Here is a 20,627-nt window from a genome sequence, read left to right as displayed (position 1 = left end):
ACAAGAAAGACCGTCATTAATCCTTTATATTAATATGTTACAATGAAAAGGTTTTTGGAAATATTAAGTTAAAAATTTATGATCACAATCTGAGGCTGGAGAGTTGGCTTAGTGATTAAGAGCACTTAGTATGCCAGGTGGTGGTGGCACACACCTTTAGTCCCAGCACTTGGGAGGCAGAGGCAGCTGGATCTCTGAGTTCAAGGCCACCCTGGTCTAGAATGAGTTCCAGGACAGCCTGGGCTACACAGAGAAACCCTGTCTCAAAAAAACAAACAGACGAACAAACAAACAAAGCACTTAGTGCTCTTGCAGTGTGCCAGGGTTCCGTTCCCAGCACCTACATGGTGGCTCACAGCATCCATTTCTCCAGTCCCTAGGGATCCTGCTCCCTCTTCTGACTTCTGCTGGCACCAGGCACACACACACATGGTGCATAGCCATACATGCAGGCAAAATATATTGTTAAGATTTATTTTACTTGTTATTAAATTTTTATTACATTTTATTTACTGTGTATGTGCATGTGTGTGTGTGCATGCACACATACATGTCAAGGCACACATGTGGCAGTCAGAGGACAACTTGCAGGAGCTGGTTCTTCCCCTCTTCCCACCATGTCACCGTGTGGAACACAGGGCTCAAACTAAGGTAGCTAGGCTTCGCAGCAAGCACCTTTGCTCACTGAACCATCGCCTCAGCCCTCCATTTTTTGAGACGGAGTTTTCTTATGTACCCCGGGCTGGCCTGGAACTCACAACCCACTGCTGCAGCCTTCTTAATACTTTATAAAAACGTGGCCACTAGAAGATTTATTCTCAGTGCTGGGGATAGGATCCAGGGTCTCACACAAGCTTAGCAAGTGCTGTCCCTCTAAACTATACCTCCAGCTCTTGAAAAATCATAATTGCACATATGGCTCATGTTGTGTTCCTATTAGACAATGGGGCTCTGGAACTCCTCAATGGCACACCTTAGACAAAGAGTTTAGTCCTCCCACAAGGTATCTGTAACCTGTTGCCCGCTAGCAAAGAGCCCTCTGATACACAGCACAGAGGAGGGCTATCATACCCACCAGGAAGAAACTCTCCTCTAATGGTACCCTACCCTGTGTTGAACGGCCTGAGGCCCAGAGAGGGTGACGCTTGCCCTGGTCTTACTGGAGTCAGAATAGCAGCGGGAGTCAGGCCCCAGACTCCTTAGCTTGCCCCTTGCTATCCAAAAGTACCTGGCAGGTGGAAACTCGGGGCTGTTGTTTCAGAAATGGAACCCTGGTTGGGATCAAACAAGTTGGAGTGTGAGGCCCATGGCTTTGAGAAGGCAGGCTCCTCCTCCAGGAGGATGTGTCAATAGAACCATACTCTGGGCAGTGGCTGGACGCTGCCAGGAAGCTGTCTGCGCAGAGGAGTCCCTTTATGCCTCGGGCTGTGTTACTTGGAGGGGCTGCTCTTGTTGAAGATGAGGAAGTCTGAGATGTCGTGCCACACGTTGCTGTCCTCGTAGAGGTAGGTCATGGAGGACTGTAGCGAGGGCTGTAGCGTGGACCGGTGATACTCGAACAGCCATAGCACAAGCCCCCAAATCACCGCCGTGTGCAAGGGGAATGGGTCCCACCTGAGTTTAGGGACGTAGCCCTTTTCCACGCCAAGGCGGCACAAGGCAAACAGGACGCGCGACAACAGGTACATGTTGATCTGCAGGGAGGGAATGCTGAGGGTTACTAGTGAGCACGGCCACCGGGAACCTTCACCAGCCCACTCAGCCTGGACACCAGCATGGCTGTTCACTGGTCCGTGACTCTCAGAGTGGATGTGCAAGATGACTGAGGTGGCGTGCGGCAGACATTTTGATATTTCTATTTCTGTGCGTCCGTGTGTTGTGCAGGTGCCTGCGCACATGTGGGTACGGAGACCAGAGGCCGACATTGGTGTCTTTCTCAGTTCCCCCTCTAGCCTAATTGTTTTGTTCTTGTTGTTTGGAGACAGGGTCTCCCTGTTATAGCTTTCCTGCTATATAGACCAGGCTGGCCTGGAACTCATAAAGATCCACCTGCCTCTGCCGCCCAAGGACAGGGATTAAAGGTGTGAGCCACCAAGCCCAGCTCTAGCCTAATTTCTTTTTATTTTTTTTCTGTGTCAAGTTGACAAATAGTGTAATTAAAAACAACAAAACCCAATATCTTAATAAATCTTTCAATTTATAGTCAGGTGTACAGCACATGCCTTCACGCCTATAATCCCAGCACTCGGGAGGCAGAGGCAGGTGCATCTCTGTGAATTCGAGGCCAGGCTGGTCCACAGAGAGAGCTTCAGGTCAGCTGGGACTATGTAGAGAGACCCTGTTTTAACAACTGCCCCTTTTCAATTTACAAGAGTTTTCTCTTTTAAAAGATTTTAAAAGCGCTTTTACTCTTTGAGTTATAGGCCCACCCTGCCCCCACCTGACTCGCTGAGACACCAGAGTCTCTCAGTCAACATGGAGCACACCAAGTTGGCTATGCTGCTGATTGTGGAGTTCCAAGGACTTACCTGATGGGGGAGGGTCATCTGTCTATGTGTTACTTTCATTGGTTATTAAAGAAACTGCCTTGGCCCTTTAATAGGACAGACAATTAGGTAGGCGGAGTAAAAAGGATAGAATTGTGGGAGAAAGAAAGCAGAGTCAGGCAGATGCTTCAGGCAGTCGCCATAGGCAGTCGCCATGCTTCTCCTCTCCAAGATGGATGCAGGCTAAGATCCTTCCTGGTAGGCCACCACCTCGTGGTGCTATACAGATTACTAAATATGTGTTAAAGTAAGATATGAGAATTAGCCAATAAAAGGCTGAAACTAATGGGCCAGGCAGTGTTTAAAAGAATACAGTTTCCGTGTAATTATTTCAGGTAAAGCTCTACACTTACCTCTCTCTGCCTCCCAAATACTAGGATTACAGGCAGGTGTTTCTGTACCTGGATTTTAAAAAGTAATATTTACTTACTTATTTAGTGTGTGTGTATATGTGTGTGTGTGTAAGGCAGAGATCACTAATAAGTGTTGTTTCTCAGAAACCATCTATGTTGCTCTTTACAGTTTTTATTTTTGAGACAAGGTCTCTCATCACATGGCACTCACCAATGTGAATAGAGTGGTTGGTGCTAGAAGGCCCAGGTTCCTTCTGTGTCTGCTTCCCTGGTGCTGGGATTACAAGTAAGCACCACAGTATAGTGGGTAGCTTTCTATGTTGGTTTTGCTGATGGAAGTTAGGTCTTCATTTGCTTCATAAGTACTTTGCCAAGAGAACTACCTCTCTGTCCCCTTATTAGAAGTTGTGGTTTTTGTTTTGTTTTGTTTGAGACACGGTACCACAACGTAGTCCTGATTGTCCTGGGATTCACTAAGTAGACTGAGTTGGCCGAAAACTCATGGTGATCCTCCTGTCTCTTGCTTCTGAGTGCTAGGATTAAAGGCATACACCACTATGATTGGCACCCTTATTAGAAGTCTTTAAAATGAATTATACACAGTTTAAAATTTTAAAAAATGATCTATCAGAGGGAAAATAATATTTTGGATCTCCTTGAAATTCATTTTTGTTCTCTGTAAAGCCAGCTGGGTATACATAATAAATGCTAGACCAGCTGGGGCAAGACCTTTCCTCCGAGAAAGAAAAGCTACGGATGTCAGACATTCACAGTGCATATCTGCACGGCATCAGCATGTAGATGATCTGAAAAATGTCCTCAGAGCTCCAAAATAAAACATGAAATAGTCCAATCGGAGAATGAGCAAAAGACATGACTGTTTCGTCAAAGAGGTTGTACAGGTAGCAAATAAATGAGGACAATTTCAACAGCATTAGCCATTAGGGAAAGGCAAAGTCAAGTCACAATGAGATGCGCTGTCACAGTGGCTAAGACAGGGCTGGTGAGAGGGTGTAGGGGTTGAGGGCACTTGCAGCAAACATCTAACAACCTGGGTTCAATCTCCAGAGTCCAAAGTACAAAGAGAGAACCAACTCCCAAGAGCTGTCCTCTGATACACACACACACACACACACACACCACGGCAGGTGCACACTTGCACTTACAATCATATAACACACACACACACACACAAACTTTAAAATGGAGCTAAAATAAATCATGCAACAAAGCAAATGATAGCTAGGATATGGAGAACGTAGACAGACATTCATGTATTTGTGGTGAGAATGTAAAAACTATCGTCACTCTGGAAAACGGCTTGGCAGAAGGCTGTTGATTTTTTTACTTCTTTCTTGGCAGGCTGTTTTAAAACCAAGTATGCATGTACCATACAACCCACAATTACACTCGTGGGTTTTTATCCCAGAAAAATGAAGACGTATGCTCACAGAAGATTCTGGACAAGAGCGTTCTTCACAGCTCTACTTGTAACATCCTAAAGCTAGAAACCTTCCAGATGTCCTTCACGGGAAAAGCAAAACAAAAAAACCCGATGGCACTTCTATACTACTTAGAAATAAAAGGAAAAAATTCAGCCAGGGTGGCCATACATGACTATAACCCCAGTGCTCGGGAGGCTCAGGGAGAATTGGAAAGACTCAAGGCTATCTTGGGGTACAGAGCAAGACACAGTAAGAAAAAAGGTAGCTGGTTGTGGTGGCACATGCCTATAATCCAAACCCTAGGGAAGTATAGGCAGCAGGAATTCAAGGCCACTCTCAGCTATATATTAAGTTTGAGCCAGACTGGGTAACATGAGACCCTGTCTCAAAAAAAATAAAAAATAAAAAAGGGGGGCCTGGAGAGATGGCTCAGCGGTTAAGAGCATTTGCTGCTCTTGCAGAGAACCCCAGTTTGGTTCCCAGCACCCACAGGGTAGCTCACACCATCTGTAACTCCTGTTCCAGGAGGATCCCACACCCACTTCTGGCCTCCCCAGGCACCAGGCATATAATGGCACACAGACGTACATGCAGGCAAACACTCAGGGACATAAAAGAAAAACAATCTGTTTTAAAAGAGTCATGCTGCCCTTCTCATGTGACCCAGGCAGATTTTCTTCTTCCCAAAGAATGGATCTATTTCATACCAGATACCAAGTCTGTAAACACAAAGTTAGTCATAGTCTTCCGTGTTATTCAAGATCTTTTAAAAATCTAAATTTCATTTATTATTATTTTATTTTTTGGGGTACAGGGCACGTATGTCATGGTCCACGTGAAGAGGTCGAAGGAAAACCTTCGGGACTTTTCCTCTCTTTCCACGTGAATCCCAAGGACCAAAGTAAGTTGTCAGACTTAAGGGCAGGCATCTTTGCCTGCTGTGACACTTCACAGCCCTTGGGGCTTGTGCTTTTTATTTTTATTTATTTGCTTACTTAATATTTATTGAGACAAGGTCTCTCTATGTAGCCTTGGCTGTCCTGGATCTCACTATTAGACCAGGCTGGCCTTGCCTTCACAGAGATTCCCCTACCTCTGCCTCCTGAGGGCTGAGGCTCCTCAAGGCCTTTTAATATACACAAGATATTAAACATAACCCTTGTCATTTCCAGTATTAGTAAACATCTTTGTGGGGATCCTGGGATAGGGATTTATTGATTATGTTCATCTTTTCAAAGAACCAGTTTTTCTCCTTCAATTTCCTGTTTTCTGTTTCACTGAGTTCTGCTTGTTTGTTCTGAGATGCAGCCCAGGTTGGCTTCAAATCAGCGCCTTAGTCTCTCAGTGTGCCACCACACCCAGGTCAAAGTGCATTAAAAGAACAATCTTGGGTTTCTCTGTAGTTTTGGAGCCTGTCCTAGAACTAGCTCTTGTGGACTAGGCTGTTCTCGAACTCACAAAGATCCACCTGCCTCTGCCTCCCAAATGCCTCTGCCTCCCAAATGCCTCTGCCTCCCAAATGCCTCCCAAATGCACAAACTTAGGGTGGTACATAACTCTAGCTCCAGAAGACATAACGCCCTCTTCAGGCCTCCACAGACACCCCCACACACGTACACATGCACACAGAGGCACACACACATAAAGAAATAATTTTAAAAAATCATTGCGCCACCAAATCATTGATGCACATGTAATCTCAGCATTTGGGATGAGGCAAGAATATCAGGAGTTCTCTGGGCGCCTTGGGAGGCAGAGGCAGGCGGATCTCTGTGAGTTCGAGGCCAGTCTGGTCTACAGAGTGAGTTGCACGACAGCTATGAACATAACACAGAGAAACCCTCAAAAAAACCCAAAAGAAAAAAAAAGGCTAACAGGAGTTCAAGGCACGCCTCAGCCTCAGCTACATAGCAAGATCAAGGCCTGCCTGAATAAGATGAAACTTGTCTCAAACACCACCACCAAAATCCTTGCCCCAAAGAGTAGTAGACACACTGATGTGGGAGCCCTGGGATTGTAGCTGTGGCCTGGTTTACAAATGGGAAAACTGAGGGAGAAGTGACCTTCCCAAGGTCACATGGGCACTGATGATTCTTAGACCTCAGACACAGACAGCCGCAAGGAGTTCACCTCACTTCCCCGCTCCTCAAAGTCCCATCCCAGGAAAGCCGTACCTGGCTATTGACGTTGTTGTTCTTTCCGAACACCAGGAGGCCCCCGAGGAAGGCTGCCAGGAAAGAGTGCATCTGATGGGTCTCGCCTTGCACATGGGACTGGAGTGCACAGAGGCTTTTATAGGTGAACACAAAACAGGCCAGGTTCCGAGAGTGGGTGTACGTGGCTTTCAGGATGGCCTGCAGTTTCTCTTGGAGACTGCACAAACAGAAAGCTTCATGAGCGCAGGCCCCGCTGGTCCAGGCAGCTTTCCCCGGAGAGCATACAGATCTGAACTGGGCAAGGAGCACAGCACTGAAGCCCATCCAGTTTGAGATCCCTGAGGAGGGTGCCCATGTCCTCAGGGACACTGCCCTCTTACCTGACAGGGGCCTTACTCAGTGCACCACCTCAGAGGGCCACTCCCTGACACTTTGTATTAATGAGTGCCCTCCCTTTCCTCAGAGGTCTTTTCCTTCATGGCTCTCATCACCATTTAACATCTGTAAGGTGATGTATGAAGTTCCCTTGTCCTCAGTGTAAGCTCCTGCAGGGCAGGGTCTAGATTCTTCTTGTTCATCCCAAGGGCACAGACAGGGTCTGACACCCAGTAGATGCTCAGCAAATGGGAGGGGTGAGTGAACAGATGAACGAGTGCCTACTATGGGCTGGATCTGCAGAGAGAATTCTGAGAAAGGACAGACATGCTGTCTGCCTTTGTGGGGCTTGTGAGGAAGAACCACAACCACCAAGACAAGCACCTGACATTGACTTTGACAAGAGGTGGTTCTGGAATCTGAGGGAGGGAAAGGAATCCATGGGAGGAGCCTGCTGCTTTCCAGACAGAAGACTCACCACACACAAAGGCCCTAAGGATAGGTACAGAAAGGGAGCCAAGCAATGGAGAGAGGCTGGTGTGGGCTCTGAGCATGGCTGTGTACGGAGGGCCGTGAGGAGGTCAGCATCCGAGACTGGTCTTTCTTTAGAGATGAAGAAGAATTCACTTTTTCCTTAAAGGGTGAGAGTGTGAGTGTGTGTGTGTGAGAGAGTGTTTGTGTGTGAATGTGTGTATGAATTTATGTGTGAGTGTGTGTGTGAGTGTATGTGTGAGTGTGTGTGAGTGTGTGAGTGTGTGAATTTATGTGTGTTATGTGTGTGTGAGAGTGTGTGTGTGTATAAGAGAGAGTGTGTGTGTATATGTGCATGCGTGCACATGTCTGTAAATACCCACAGAGGCCAGAAGAGGGTATTAGATTCCCTGGAACTGGAGTTACAGGCAATTGTGAGCTGTTGGCTGTGGGTACTAAGAATTGAACTCTCGTCTTCTGGAAGAGCAACAAGCACACTCTGGCTGAGCCATCTTTACAGTCCCACTAGGGGACAGCAAAGACCCTAAGACCCTGTTTCGAAAACTAAATTAAAAAAAATAAGGCCAGACATAGTGGTGCGCACTTGGAGGGTAGAGGCAGGCGGATCTCTGTGAATGTGAGGCCATCCAGGTCCACACAGTGAGATGCTGCCTCAAAAAAAAAAAAAAAAAAAAAAACCAAACAAACAAACAAAAAAAAAAAACCCTTGAAAAGTAAAAAAGTATCTGACACTGACTTCAAGACATCTCTAGTCTGACTCCTCTGTCTTCCGGGCCAGCACCCAGATCTAGGTCACCACATTAGGATACTGCACAGCTTCTTGCTAACGGACACTCGGACACCCAGACTTCTGCTCTTGGGTCGGCCCCTCCTCCCTCGCCAAGATGTTCTCAACCAGGCAGCAAATGACTAATCCTCACGCTGCTAAACATATGTAAAGCCAGACACCTATGTTCCCAGTTATTTGGGAGGCTGAGGTAGGACTTGGGCCTTGAAGTGGGAGGGCAGGCTGACACCGTAACAAGACCACATCTCAAGAAGCAAAACGAAACCAGAACACACAGCCTCCCACAGGGGACTGAGGAGTCGACTCCAGGATCGCGAGTACATACTGTTCTTATAGAGTACCTAAGTTGGGTTCCTGGCACCTGTGTAAGGTGCGCCCATCACTCCAGCCCCAAAGACTCTTACTGCCCTCTTCTGGCCTCCAAGGGCACCTGCACTCATGGCAGATATTCGGAGATATAGTATTAAAAATCAAAATAAATCTTTTTTAAAAAAAACAAAAAACACCCAAAACCCGCAGGAAGTCAAACCATGGTAGGCCCCTGCTCAAAATGTCATAGCTTCCTGTTCTCGCTTAAAAGGAAAGCCAAGCACTTCTTTCTGGCCGAGAGCCAGACAGGCCTGACCCAGTTCCCGCTATGACGCTACTGCCTCTCCCTTTCAACAGTTTGGTGGCCAGCTTCTCAGACTCAGCAGGCACAATCCATCCTACCTCCGGCCCGTCCCTGGCCTTCAGCATCTTGTGAACTCTTTTCCTTGATTTTTTTTTTCTTCTGAGATAGGGTTTTTCTGAGTAGTCCTGGATGTTCTAGAACTAACTATGTAGCCCAGGCTGGCCTTAAATTCGGAGATCCGCCTGCCTCTGCCTCCCGGGTGCTGGGATTAAAGGTGTGCGCCACCACCACTACCTGGCTTCCCTGATATTTTGAATGGTCATTTTCTGCCACCTCCTGCGAGAAGATGAACCCCGGAAGGGCAGGAATCCTTGTCTGTTTTGTTCGCTGCTGTACTCTTAGCAGCCAGAACAGTGTTTATCACACAGTAGACATTCACTAAATACTTAGTGACTAAATGAGTAAATTCAGTTTTTAAAAAATGACTTGGGAGCCGGGCAGTGGTGGTGCCTTTAATCCTAGCACTTGGGAGGCAGAGGCAGGTGGATCTCTGTGAGTTCGAGACCAGCCTGGTCTACAAGAGCTAGTTCCAGGACAGGCTCCAAAGCTACAGAGAAACCCTGTCTCAAAAAACAAAAGCAAAAACAAAAAAAAAGTTACTTGGGAGCCAGGCATAGTGGCGCATGCCTTTAATCCCAGCACTCAGGAGGCAGAGAAAAGAGGATCTCTGTGTGAGTTGGAGACCAGCCTGCAGAGCTAGTTCCAGGATAGCTAGGGCTGGTACACAGAGAAACCCTGTCTTTTTTTTTTCTTTAAAGATTTATTTATTATGTATACAGCATTCCTTCCAAGAGCACCTGCACACCAGAAGAGGGCGCCAGATCTCATTACAGATGGCTGTGAGCCACCATGTGGTTGCTGGGAATTGAACTCAGGACCTCTGGAAGAGTAGTCAGTGCTCTTAACCACTGAGCTATCTCTCCAGCCCCAAGAAATCCTGGTCTTCAAAAACAAAAAACAACAACAACAAAAAAAAAGATTTGGGACCCTGTCTCAAAAATAAAACAAAACAAAAAGATTTGGAAGGGCTGGGCATATTAGCTCAGTGACAGTGTGCTCGCCTACTGTGTCCCTGGCTCAGTGCAGTGTGCTCGCCTACTGTGTTCCTGGCTCAGTGCACTGTGCTCGCCTACTGTGTTCCTGGCTCAGTGCAGTGTGCTCGCCTACTGTGTTCCTGGCTCAGTGCACTGTGCTCGCCTACTGTGTTCCTGGCTCTGGAGAGAGAGAGGGGAGAGGGGAAAAGATGCCATTTGGACAGCAAAAAGTCCCAACAAAGACAAATAAAACAAAACTGCCAAAACAGAAACCTTGCAACTTGAATTTTCTGTGTCTGGTTCTTCTTCTTTTTAAAAATTACTTATTTTGAGCCGGGCGGTGGTGGCGCACGCCTTTAATCCCAGCACTCGGGAGGCAGAGGCAGGCGGATCTCTGAGTTCGAGGCCAGCCTGGTCTACAAAAGCTAGTTCCAGGACAGGCTCTAGAAACTACAGGGAAACCCTGTCTCGAAGAACCAAAAAAAAAAAAAAATTACTTATTTTCTATTTTATACATGTAAGTGCTTTGCCTACATGTCTGTGCATGCCTGGTGCCTGCAGAGGTCGGAAGAGGGTGTTGGAGTCCTTCGGACTGGAGTTACAGATGGTTGGGTGCTACCATGTGAGCGCTAAGAACTGAACTCGGGTCCTATGAAAAAGCAACAAGGATCTTAACCACCAAAGCCATCTATCTCTCCAGTCCCTGTGTGCGATTCCTGGAAACTGCAGGTCTGTCTACACCCAAAAACATGAGATTGCAAGGCCTTCCCTGAATGAGGCCTTGAAGGAAGAGTTATAGGGACTCAGAAGAAGGTCAGAACATGGAGCAGGTGAGGAGAGATGAGAGCCTGGGTCCCGGAAGAGGTGACCCAGAGGACCAGACAGGTTTCCAGGAAGAAATAAAGGCAGACTAGAAGAGGTCAGGCTCTCCTGGAAGCAGACGCACACAGGCAAACGCGTGGGAGTGGAACAGGGCCTGTGTGCCAAGGAAGCCCATGCTGGACACTGTAGGCATTTATCTGTGCCACACCTCAGAGGGCCGTAAAGGCCAGGCCTGGCAGCTGGGTCTCTTTGGAGGATAGTGAGGAGCCACAGGCATTTTCAAGTGAGGGCCATAGGATCAGCTAGGATCAGCACTGGACTTTAGAAAGCACAGGGGAACAGGAAAGCTAGTCCCAGCTCAGAAACTACCACACCCACCCTGGCCTGAGGGCGACCACATCATCTCCCAAATGGTCCTCAGAGAGGGTAGGTACCTGCCACTCCTGAAGAGAAAGGTCATGACCAGTGCGTGAGGTGCCCGGATTTTGACTCCATAGCTGTAGAAACAGAAGCAAATAGTTACTAATCCACACTGTAGCAGTTTCCAGGCTCCCCCTTTGCCCCCTGGTCCTTTCTCCTACCCCCAATTCTGACACCACTATGGGAGAGGAATAATGTTGGCTTTCCAGTTACATCTGGTTCAAGTTCCAGAGCCTCCTGGCAGAGTGGCCTTTGGCTTATCTTACCCTCTCTGAGCCTTAGTTTCCCCAACTAAAGAGGAATGCTATACCTCAGAGGGCTGGGTATAGTCCTTATGGAAGACAATGAAGAATGCAAATATGTCCATGGTTCCTGGCTTTGCAGAGACTCTCTAAGCCCCTTCTCATCTACCGACTGCAGTCAGGCTCAGCTTTGACTAATTTTAAATTTGATTTATTATTGCTCTTACTAATACTGTTTTGCTTTAAGTTTTATTACATTCATTCACAGACACAGAATCTTTCTGTGCAGTGCTAGCTCTGGCTGGAACTCACTATGTACACCAAGCTGGCCTTAAGCTCAGAAAGCCTGTGCATGAAGGCGCACATCTTTAAACCCAACACTCAGGAGGCAGAGGCAGGTGGATCCTCTGAGTTCAAGGCCAGCCCGGTCTACATCGTGAGTTCTGGACCAGCCAGGGCTACATAGTGAGACCCATCTCAAAAAAATGAATCAGCAACAACAAACTTATAGAGATCTGCCTGCCTATACCTCCTGAGCTCTAGAAATGTGTGCCACCACACCGAGAAGTTTACCTTTGTTTATTATTGTTATTGTTTTGGTGGATTTAAAAATCATTAAATTTATTTATTTGTGTATGTGTGTGGGCATGTGCGCTAGCTAGTTTTGTGTCAACTTGACACACATGATAGTTTTCTGAGAGAAAGGAACCTTAACTGAGAAAATGCCCCCTTAAGACCAGGCTTCAAGTTGGTCTGGAAGGTGGTGGCACACACCTTTCATCCCAGCACTCCCGAAGCAGAGACAGGCAGATTTTTGTGATTTTGGAGGCCAGCCAGGTCTACAGAAAGAGTTCCAGGATAGCGAGAGCTACACATAGAAGTCCTGTCTTGAAAAAAAATCAAAGAAAAAAGAAAAAGAAAAAAAAGATCAGGCTGCAGGCAGGCAAGCCTGTGGGGCGTTTTCTTAATTGGTAATTGATTGGAAAGGACCGAGCCCATTTTGGATGGTGATGCTACCTGTGGGCTAGTGGTCTTGGGGTCTATAAGAAAGCAGACTGAGCAAGTCATGAGAAAAAGGCAGTAAGCCTCACCCCTCCACAGCCTCTGCATCAGCTCCTGCCTCCAGGTTCCTGCCCAGTTTGCGTTCCTACCATGGCCTCCCTCAATAGTCTGTGACTCAGGAAATGTAAGCTAAATAAACACTTTCCTCTCCAAGCTGCTTCTGCTAATGACGCTTCATTACAGCATCAGTAACCTTAACTAGGACAGCGTGCATGCCACAGCATGTGTGTTTATGCCACAGAACAGCTGGCAGGAGTCAGTTTTTGCCTTCCCCGACTTGAACCCAGGGATCAAGCTCAGGTCTTCAGGCTTGGTGGCAAGTGCTCTTACCCCTCCCCAGTCTCACCACCAACCCTACGCCCCTTTTTTGGGTAAGAATCTTATGTAGGACAGTCTCTGTAGCTGACAGAGGCCTTGAACTCCTGATCTCCTTTCCACCACCTCCTGACTGCTCTGGTTGTAGATGTGTGCGACTATGCCTAATTTAATTTATTATTATTATTTTATTTGTGTGTGTGAGTGAGCGTGTGCATGCGTGCATGCACGTACACATGCATGCATAGTACCTCTGGAGTCCAGAAGAGGTATCAAATCCCCTAGAGCTGGAGTTACAGGTGGCTGTGAGCTACCTATATGGTCCTGGGTACCAAACTCACGTCACATCAAGAGCAGCAAGTGCTCTTAACCACTGAACTGTATTTCCACCCCATGTCTGACTTCTTATTCTTCTTTATCAGACACCTCATGCTGGCTAGTTTTGTGTCAACTTGACACAGGCTAGAGTCACCTGAGAAGAGGGAGCCTCAGCTGAGAAAATGTCTCCATAAGACTGGGCTGTAGGCATTTTCTTAATTAGTGGTTAATAGGAGAGGGCCCAGGTTACTGTAGGTTGTACCACCTCTGTGCTAGTAGTCATCAACTTTATAAGAAAGCAGACTGGGCAAACCACGAGGAGCAAGCCAGGAAGCAGCACTCCTCCATGGCCTCTGCATCAGCTCCTGCCTCCAAGTTCCTCCCTGGTTTGAGCTCCTGCCTCGGCTTCCCTCAATGGACTGTGATGCAGGATTTGGAAGTCACATAAACCCTTTCCTTCCCAAGTCGCTTTTGGCCACATTATTTCATCACAGCAATAGTAACCCTAAGACAGCACCTTTACCCTCAATTCTGCAGCTGAGTTGAGCCTTGGGAGGCCTAAAATCCTTTGACGGCCTCGAGACAATGGTTATCAGCCACATATGGCTGTCACCTGAATAAACAGAAATAGTCACTGCAGGCTTCAATAAAGAGGGGCTCCCATGTACTTAGATGAATTTCCACAACACACATCTTCATGAACACGTACGAGAGAGAGAGAGAGAGAGAGAGAGAGAGAGAGAGAGAGAGAGAGAGAGAGAGAGAGAGAGAGAGAGAGAGAGAGAGAGAGAGAGGACGGTCTTCTCTCTGTGTTTTCATTTTACATGAGAGGAACTGAGGCCAGAAGAGGGCAAGAGAGGAAACGGAGCTAAGTGTTAAGTGTGGTGATGCATGGCTTTAGTCCCAGCACTTGGGGCAGAGGCAGGCATAACTGTGTGAGTTCAAGGCCAGTCTGGTCTACATAGGGAGTTCCAGGTCAGCCAAGTCTATGTAGAAAGACTCTGTTTCAAAAAACCAAAACAAAACAAAAGAGCCGAATTTGGGACTGGAGATGGCTCAGTGTTTAGGAGCATGAACCCAGGTCCCCTGCAAGTTCTCAGCACCACATGGTGGCTCACAGCCGTCTGTATCTCTAGTTCCAAGGGATCTCATTCTCTCTTCCAGCTGCCACAGGTACTCAGCATGTAAGGTGTACATAAACATACAAAGCATGTATACACATAAAATAAATGTATCTTGCCAGGTGGTGGGGGGGCACCTTTAATCCCAGCACTCAGGAGGCAGAGGCAGGCGGATCTCTGGGTTCAAGGATAGATAACCTGGCCTACAGTGAAAGTTCCAGGAGAGCCAGGGCTGTACAGAGGAATCCTGTCTAGAAAACATAATACTTCTTAAAAGTAATTAATAAAAACAATTTTTTTATTCTTCTCTCATATAATATATCCTGGCTGAAGCTTCCCCTCCCTTCCCTCCTCCCAGTTCCTTCCTCCACCTTCCCTCTTCCCTAGATTGACTGCTCCTCCACTCATTAAGAGTTTTTTTTTTTTTTAAAGACAGGGTTTCTCTGTGTAGCTTTAACTGGCCTGGACTCACTTTGTAGACCAGGCTGGCCTCAAACTTACAGAGACTAGCCTGCCTCTGCCTTCCGAGTGCTGGGATTAAAGTCATACACCACCATAGCCTGGCTTAATTTAAAAAAAATTTTAAAGAGAAAATGGAGGTCAGAAGAGATGAAGAGTCACTTGATATTCAGAATAAAAGCATTAGGACTGGGGCCCAAGGACATGACCACAGAGAGTGGCGTGGCTGGCTGGAAAGGTTCACAGAGGAGGATACAGGGAGAGTCAGAATGGGAGAGGATGCACAAAGCCCTCGTTGGGAAATGCCTGCCGGCACTGGGGCTGAGTCTGTGGGATTTAAGCGAACAATGTGGAAAAGTGTGGGCAGTGAAGCAATGGCGTAAGGCGAGGAACAGTATCCAAAAGAAACCATCCGAGGTGTGGGAGATGCGATGCACTTGTGTGCATGGTGCTCTGGAAGATGGCACAGGAGACTCATCTGGGGATGCCTCTATGGAGAGGGACTGACGACAGAGGACATCTGTGTAACTTTATTTTAGAGTCAGATAGAGGGCATGTGCTCTACCACACAAGTACACTCCTGGCTTAACAGTGAACTTTTTATGACTTTTGTGAATGTGTTACCTCATTTTAATATGATGAAATGAAAGATATTTGAAAAGCAAATAATATAAAATGTATTTTTTGTTGCGAATCCAGCCTGATGTCCTTATCTCCTCCTCTGCCCAGCAGTGGTCAGGCAGTTCCCGTCAGTCCCTGTGGCCTTTCTTCCCCTAGCACCTCCAGAACCTTATCTCTTTCTCCTGCATGGAGAGGCTTCAGCCGCCTCCGGTCATCCAGAGCCTTCCCTTTGACACAAGCAGACTGTCCTCAAGTTCCTACATCTGTCATGCCCTTTCTCAGATTCCCCAAGTTCAGATGAGACTTTTACATCACACATGTAGTCTCAGAAATTGGGTGGCTGAGAAAGGAGGCGCTTGAACTTGAGGCCAACCTAACATAGACAGTAAGACCTCCCCTTTTATTAAAATGGGGGCTAGAAAGAGTTTGACATGTAAGTCTGAGGACCGGAATTTGGATCCCTGGGACCCATGTAGAAAGCAAAGCATGGTGGTAGGCGTATGTAGTCCAGGAAACGGTAAGGTAGGAGGCAGAGACAGAGTCTTGGAGCTGGATGGCCAACTAACCTACTGGGTGAAGTGCCAGGCTAGAGAGACCCTTTCTCAAACCAGAAGCGAAAGGAAGGGGCCTGGGGCATGACAGGAAGATTGTTCTTGGACCTAGCTTACAGGTACATGAATACATCTGTGCACACACACACAAGTAAAACTCGTGAATATTTAGGAGTGAGTTAAATGTTCGCAAAGTTCAAAGACCTCAGCCATCTGGGTTGACCTCTCTAAACTGGTGACCTTTCTTCACAAACACAGGCCTTGTGTTGAATGTATTTCCACACCCGGGATGCCGGTTCCTTTCCGGAAACCTCTAGCTTGGTCTTCAGGGTATCACCAGCACTACCTCTTAAAAGCCTTCCTGAATACTACTTTGTACTGGTGGGGTATTTGGGTTTTTGATGTTGTTTGTTTTGTTGTCGTTTGGGGGTTGTTTCGTTAGTCTTGCTGTTCAGCCCAGACTAGTCTCAGACTGGCAATCCTAAAGCGCTGTGACTACAAGCGTAGGCGGCCATGCTCAGCCCCATCTGAGAGACTTCCCCTTGGATGTACGGTCCTTACAGATGGGCACAGTCATGAGGTCCCTGCCCTGGAGACTCGGGAATGACTGAGTTTACACTTTTAATTTCACAGAGGAAGAAACCAAGACCAAAAGAGACAAAGAACTACCCAGTTCATCACAGTGAAAGCATTGGGGTTAGAGCCAGAACACTGACCCTAGAAAATGTCTGTCATGGCTGGGAAGGTTCACTGAGGAGGGCACAGAGAGAGGTGTGGAGGGGGCAGATGTGCAAAGCTCATATTAGGCAATGCCTGCTGGCACATAGGCCAGTTCCTGCTTTGTCCAGTGCGTACCTGGCAAAGAGGCTACTGATGTTACCTCAGGGTTCATCCCATCTTGTTCCAAGAGTGACTGATATGATCTGCCAGATCTAGCAGGAAGCATTTTCTGTGTGACTGAGTGTCCATTCTGAGTCTGAATCCCAACTGCACCCCTAACTCGATGTGAGCAGGGGCAATCGGCACACCCTAGGCACTGAGTCTGAAACCCGACTGTACCCTAACTCAATGTGAGCAGGGGCAATCAGCATACCCTAGACTCTGAGTCTGCATCCCGACTGTACCCTAACTTGATGTGAGCAGGGGCAATCGGCATGCCTCCCCTAGCCACTATTCACTCATCTGAAAGGCAGAGACAAGAGAAATTCCTAGTTTTCAAATATTTATCCAAGAAAAGTTTGAATGCCTATAGCAGGGAGTAACAGGACACACAGAGGGACACTATAGGTAAAACGTGTGCACTGTAAAGCTCATCTTGTCCTCTTGTGGAGGGAGGGTCTCACACTAGCACCCGGGGTATCTGGAATGCACTACTTAGCGCTAGTCAGCCGCAAACTCACATTAATCCTCCCGTCCCAGCCTCCTAAGTGCTGGGAATAGCGGCATGGACCCCACTGCCAAATGAAGCACGCTTTCTTGTGTGAGGCGTGGACTATGGAATGAGACTTAGCCGGTGTCCGCTGATGACAAGCACTACAGAGACAAGGTAGGGAACGGGGTGGGAAGTTCAGAGGCAGTCTCAGGAGGGAGGTAGCGCTCAAGCAGAGACCTGAAAGGGTTAGTGAGGCCAGTAGGCAGCAGGTGCCTGTAACGGACAGTCACCACTCTGCAGACGCACACCAGGTACAGGCTCCGCGTTTCACACACACCGACGCGTCCTCAAACAGCGCCACACAGTGCTCCGTGGGACCTGTGTTCTAGAAAGTGAGGCTCAGGAAGGCTAAATGACCTTCTCAAGATCTAGATTCCAGGGCTGGAGAGATGGCTCAGAGGTTAAGAGCATTGCCTGCTCTTCCAAAGGTCCTGAGTTCGATTCCCAGCAACCACATGGTGGCTCACAACCATCTGTAATGGGGTCTGGTGCCCTCTTCTGGCGTGCAGGCATACACACAGACAGAATATTGTATACATAATAAATAAATAAATAAATAAATATTAAAAAAAAAAAGATCTAGATTCCAGGGACTGACACCAGCTGTTAAATCCTGGCAGTTCACACACTTAAAACTGTGCCACACACTGCTACCAGGATGCCAACTTTATGGACTTTGGTTTCTTCTCTGAGTCACTGAGAATTCTGGCCAAGTAGCCCCTCACTAACTGTTAATGCATGAAGTCTAGGGAAGGTGGTGCCGCCCCCTAGGCACCAGACCCCAAGGCCTCCTCTCCTACGGTATGAGGGAGTGAGACTAAGCCGCCCAGCAAATAGTCGCGCCTTTTCTTACATTCACGGTCACTTCCCACGAGTCCCCAGGAAAATGAGGGCCGAGGTGAAGTCCTATGGATGAGAAACAGGATGGGAACCTGTTGACATCTTAACAGAAGGACCCTATTAGGCAATAGGTGACCACCTGCTTGCTAAAGAACAGAGTCCAGTTTCTTTTGTGCATACAGTGCCACCAAAGCCATAAGGCAAGATGAGGTGATGAACTGGACACAAATGAGCAGTTACAGGTGCTGGCACAGGAAGCCACTAAGTCAAGAGTGCCAGGTTATAAAGCACACAGAACACAGAAAAGGAACAGGGTGAGTCCCAGCTCAGGACTGACACAGTGACAGGAACCCAGAAACCTACGCCGGTTGCACCAACGGGGCACCGAAATCAAACCCGAGAGCTCCTAGAGAGCGCACAGTGAAATGACACGGGGCATCGAATTCGCGACCCCAGCCAGGCCCGACCCTCAGCCCTGACCAGACTCCGCGGCCCCACTCACACAACCCCGTTCCGGAAGCCTTTAAGCAAGGCCAACACAGCGTGGTAGCGGCGCTTGCGCAGCAGAGTGTTGACAGCCTTGAGAAGAGCCTGCAGTTGCGCAGGGGCCGCCATAGCACCGGAGCACTCGTCGAGGGTCCTGGCTGGACGCGCACTGACAGCCCGGCGTTCTGACTGCACAGCCCACTGCATTGGGGGAGCACCGCCCTGTCGTTGTAACTATAGGTTGAGTCTACCGTCACTCATAGAAGAGAGCCAGTCACAGAGCGCACTAGTCAGCTGGGGGGCTGAGCCGCTCTCATTCTTCGGAACAGCTGTCTGATTGGAAGAGAAAGAAGAGCTGGTAACCAACCATCGTGACTCGGAAGGATTCGACCAATCAGAAGGCAATTTTCATAGGGAGACCTTTGGTTCATTGTGAGGCTTAGGAGGGAATGGGTGACTTTGGGGAGGTGACGTTGTTGGTCTTACCACACCAATGACACTTGACTGTCTAGCAAGTATCGCAGCTAACTTCTCAGAGCATAAATCACGTGTCATTCTTCTCGTTGTTTGGTATTTTGAGACAGTACTTCATGTAGCTCTGGATGGGCTTGAACTCTCTCTCTCTCTCTCCCTCTCCCTCCCCCCTCCCTCCCTCCCTCCCTCCCTCCCTCCCTCCCTCCCTCCCTCTCCCTTCCTCCCCCCCCCCTCCCCTCTCTCTCTCTCGTCCCACATCCCCTTTTCTCCAACTTCCCGGCTTAGTTTCCTGGAGTATCCCAAGAACCCCTACACTTCAGTTAGTTGCGCCTGCTACTTCCCTACTGAAATTCATTGCCCCTGTACTTTCTATGGCGACTTCCCCTGTTCAGGTGTGGGCTCCGGTATCATCTAATCAAGGAGATGGTGCAGGATATCCCACAGACAGCAGCACTGCTCACAGCTGATGTATGAGCCCAGGTTTTGTTGTTTTGGTGTTTTTTTTTTTTCGAGACAAGGTTTCTCTGTGTACCTCTGACTGTTCTGGAACTCATTATGTAGACCAATGCTGGGCTGGGATTAAAGGCGTGGGTCAGCACTGCCTATCAGGCAGCCTAGATTTTCTGTTGCTTTGTTTGCTTTTTTCCCTCTGTAGAACTCCTCACACTTTGTAATTGTTGCCACTTGCTCAATTTCCAACCTCACATACACTGTTACTTTCCTGGAACCAGAAAGCTGTTTGTCTAGTTTGTCTACTGTGACTCCAGAACCCAACAGAAGTTTACAGAAGCAGTAAGATATTAAATTATCCCTACTAGAACACTGATAAGTGATATTTACAGATAATGTTACTGTGTATAAAGGTCACTAGGTAGCAGTCACACTTTGAGTGGTGGCTGTAATTGGGAAGTTGTTCCCAGGTACTCCAGACATGTGATATTTACTTGTATTTACATCTTTGGGCTAGTATCAGAAGATAGTGTCAGAGGTCAGTAAAGGAAGTGAACTGTGTTGAACCTGATCCATCACAAAAACTGGATCTTTCTTTTGTAATGAACAACTAGTTTATTCAGTTAGCCCTCTGAAAATAGTTTTTTAGAACCAGTGTCTCTAGGCTAGGGGTGTGTTGGTAAAGTGTTGTCTTGTTCGCAGGAAGCCCCCAGCTTGATCTCCAGCACCACATCAGCTGACTGTGGTGGCGTACACGTGTAATCCCAGGATGAGGGAGGTGAAGTAGGTAGCTCAGAGGGTCAAGGTTATCTCAGTTATATATATACACACAGTGAGTTCAAGGCCAGCTAGAGATACATGAGAGCCTGTCTCAAAAGGACAGGGGAGGCTGCAGAGATGGCTCAGTCAGTAAAGTGCTTGTTGTTCAAGCATGAGGACCTGAATTCAGTCCTCAGAACCCAAGGGAAAAAAAACTGGTGTAGTGGTGTGAGCTTGTAATCCCAGTGCTGGGAAGGCAGAGACAGGCAGATCCCTGGAGCTCACTGGCCCAACAACCTAGCTTAATTGGTGACCTCTGTAAGCAAACCAGTCCCCAAAAGTCAAGGGAGGCAGCTCCTGAAAAAAGGACACCATTGAACAGATTCAACGCAAT

General features: G+C 47.7%; 1 protein-coding gene across 1 annotated transcript; it reads right to left on the bottom strand.

The window, feature by feature from the left end:
* Positions 1-491: 491 nt before the first annotated feature.
* On the bottom strand, positions 492-18,743 carry Pxmp4 (peroxisomal membrane protein 4). The gene is made up of 4 exons (XM_038330894.1): positions 18,567-18,743; positions 11,118-11,180; positions 6,519-6,717; positions 492-1,694 (listed from the first exon to the last, which is right to left on the bottom strand). The coding sequence occupies exons 1-4, from the start codon at positions 18,677-18,679 to the stop codon at positions 1,431-1,433; spliced, it is 639 nt and encodes a 212-aa protein (XP_038186822.1). The 5' UTR covers positions 18,680-18,743; the 3' UTR covers positions 492-1,430.
* Between the last annotated feature and the right edge of the window lie 1,884 nt (positions 18,744-20,627).

The sequence above is a fragment of the Arvicola amphibius genome, chromosome 5 (genome assembly GCF_903992535.2).
Source record: "Arvicola amphibius chromosome 5, mArvAmp1.2, whole genome shotgun sequence".
Lineage (NCBI taxonomy): Eukaryota > Metazoa > Chordata > Mammalia > Rodentia > Cricetidae > Arvicola > Arvicola amphibius.
This window is presented reverse-complemented; position numbering and strand designations above follow the sequence as displayed.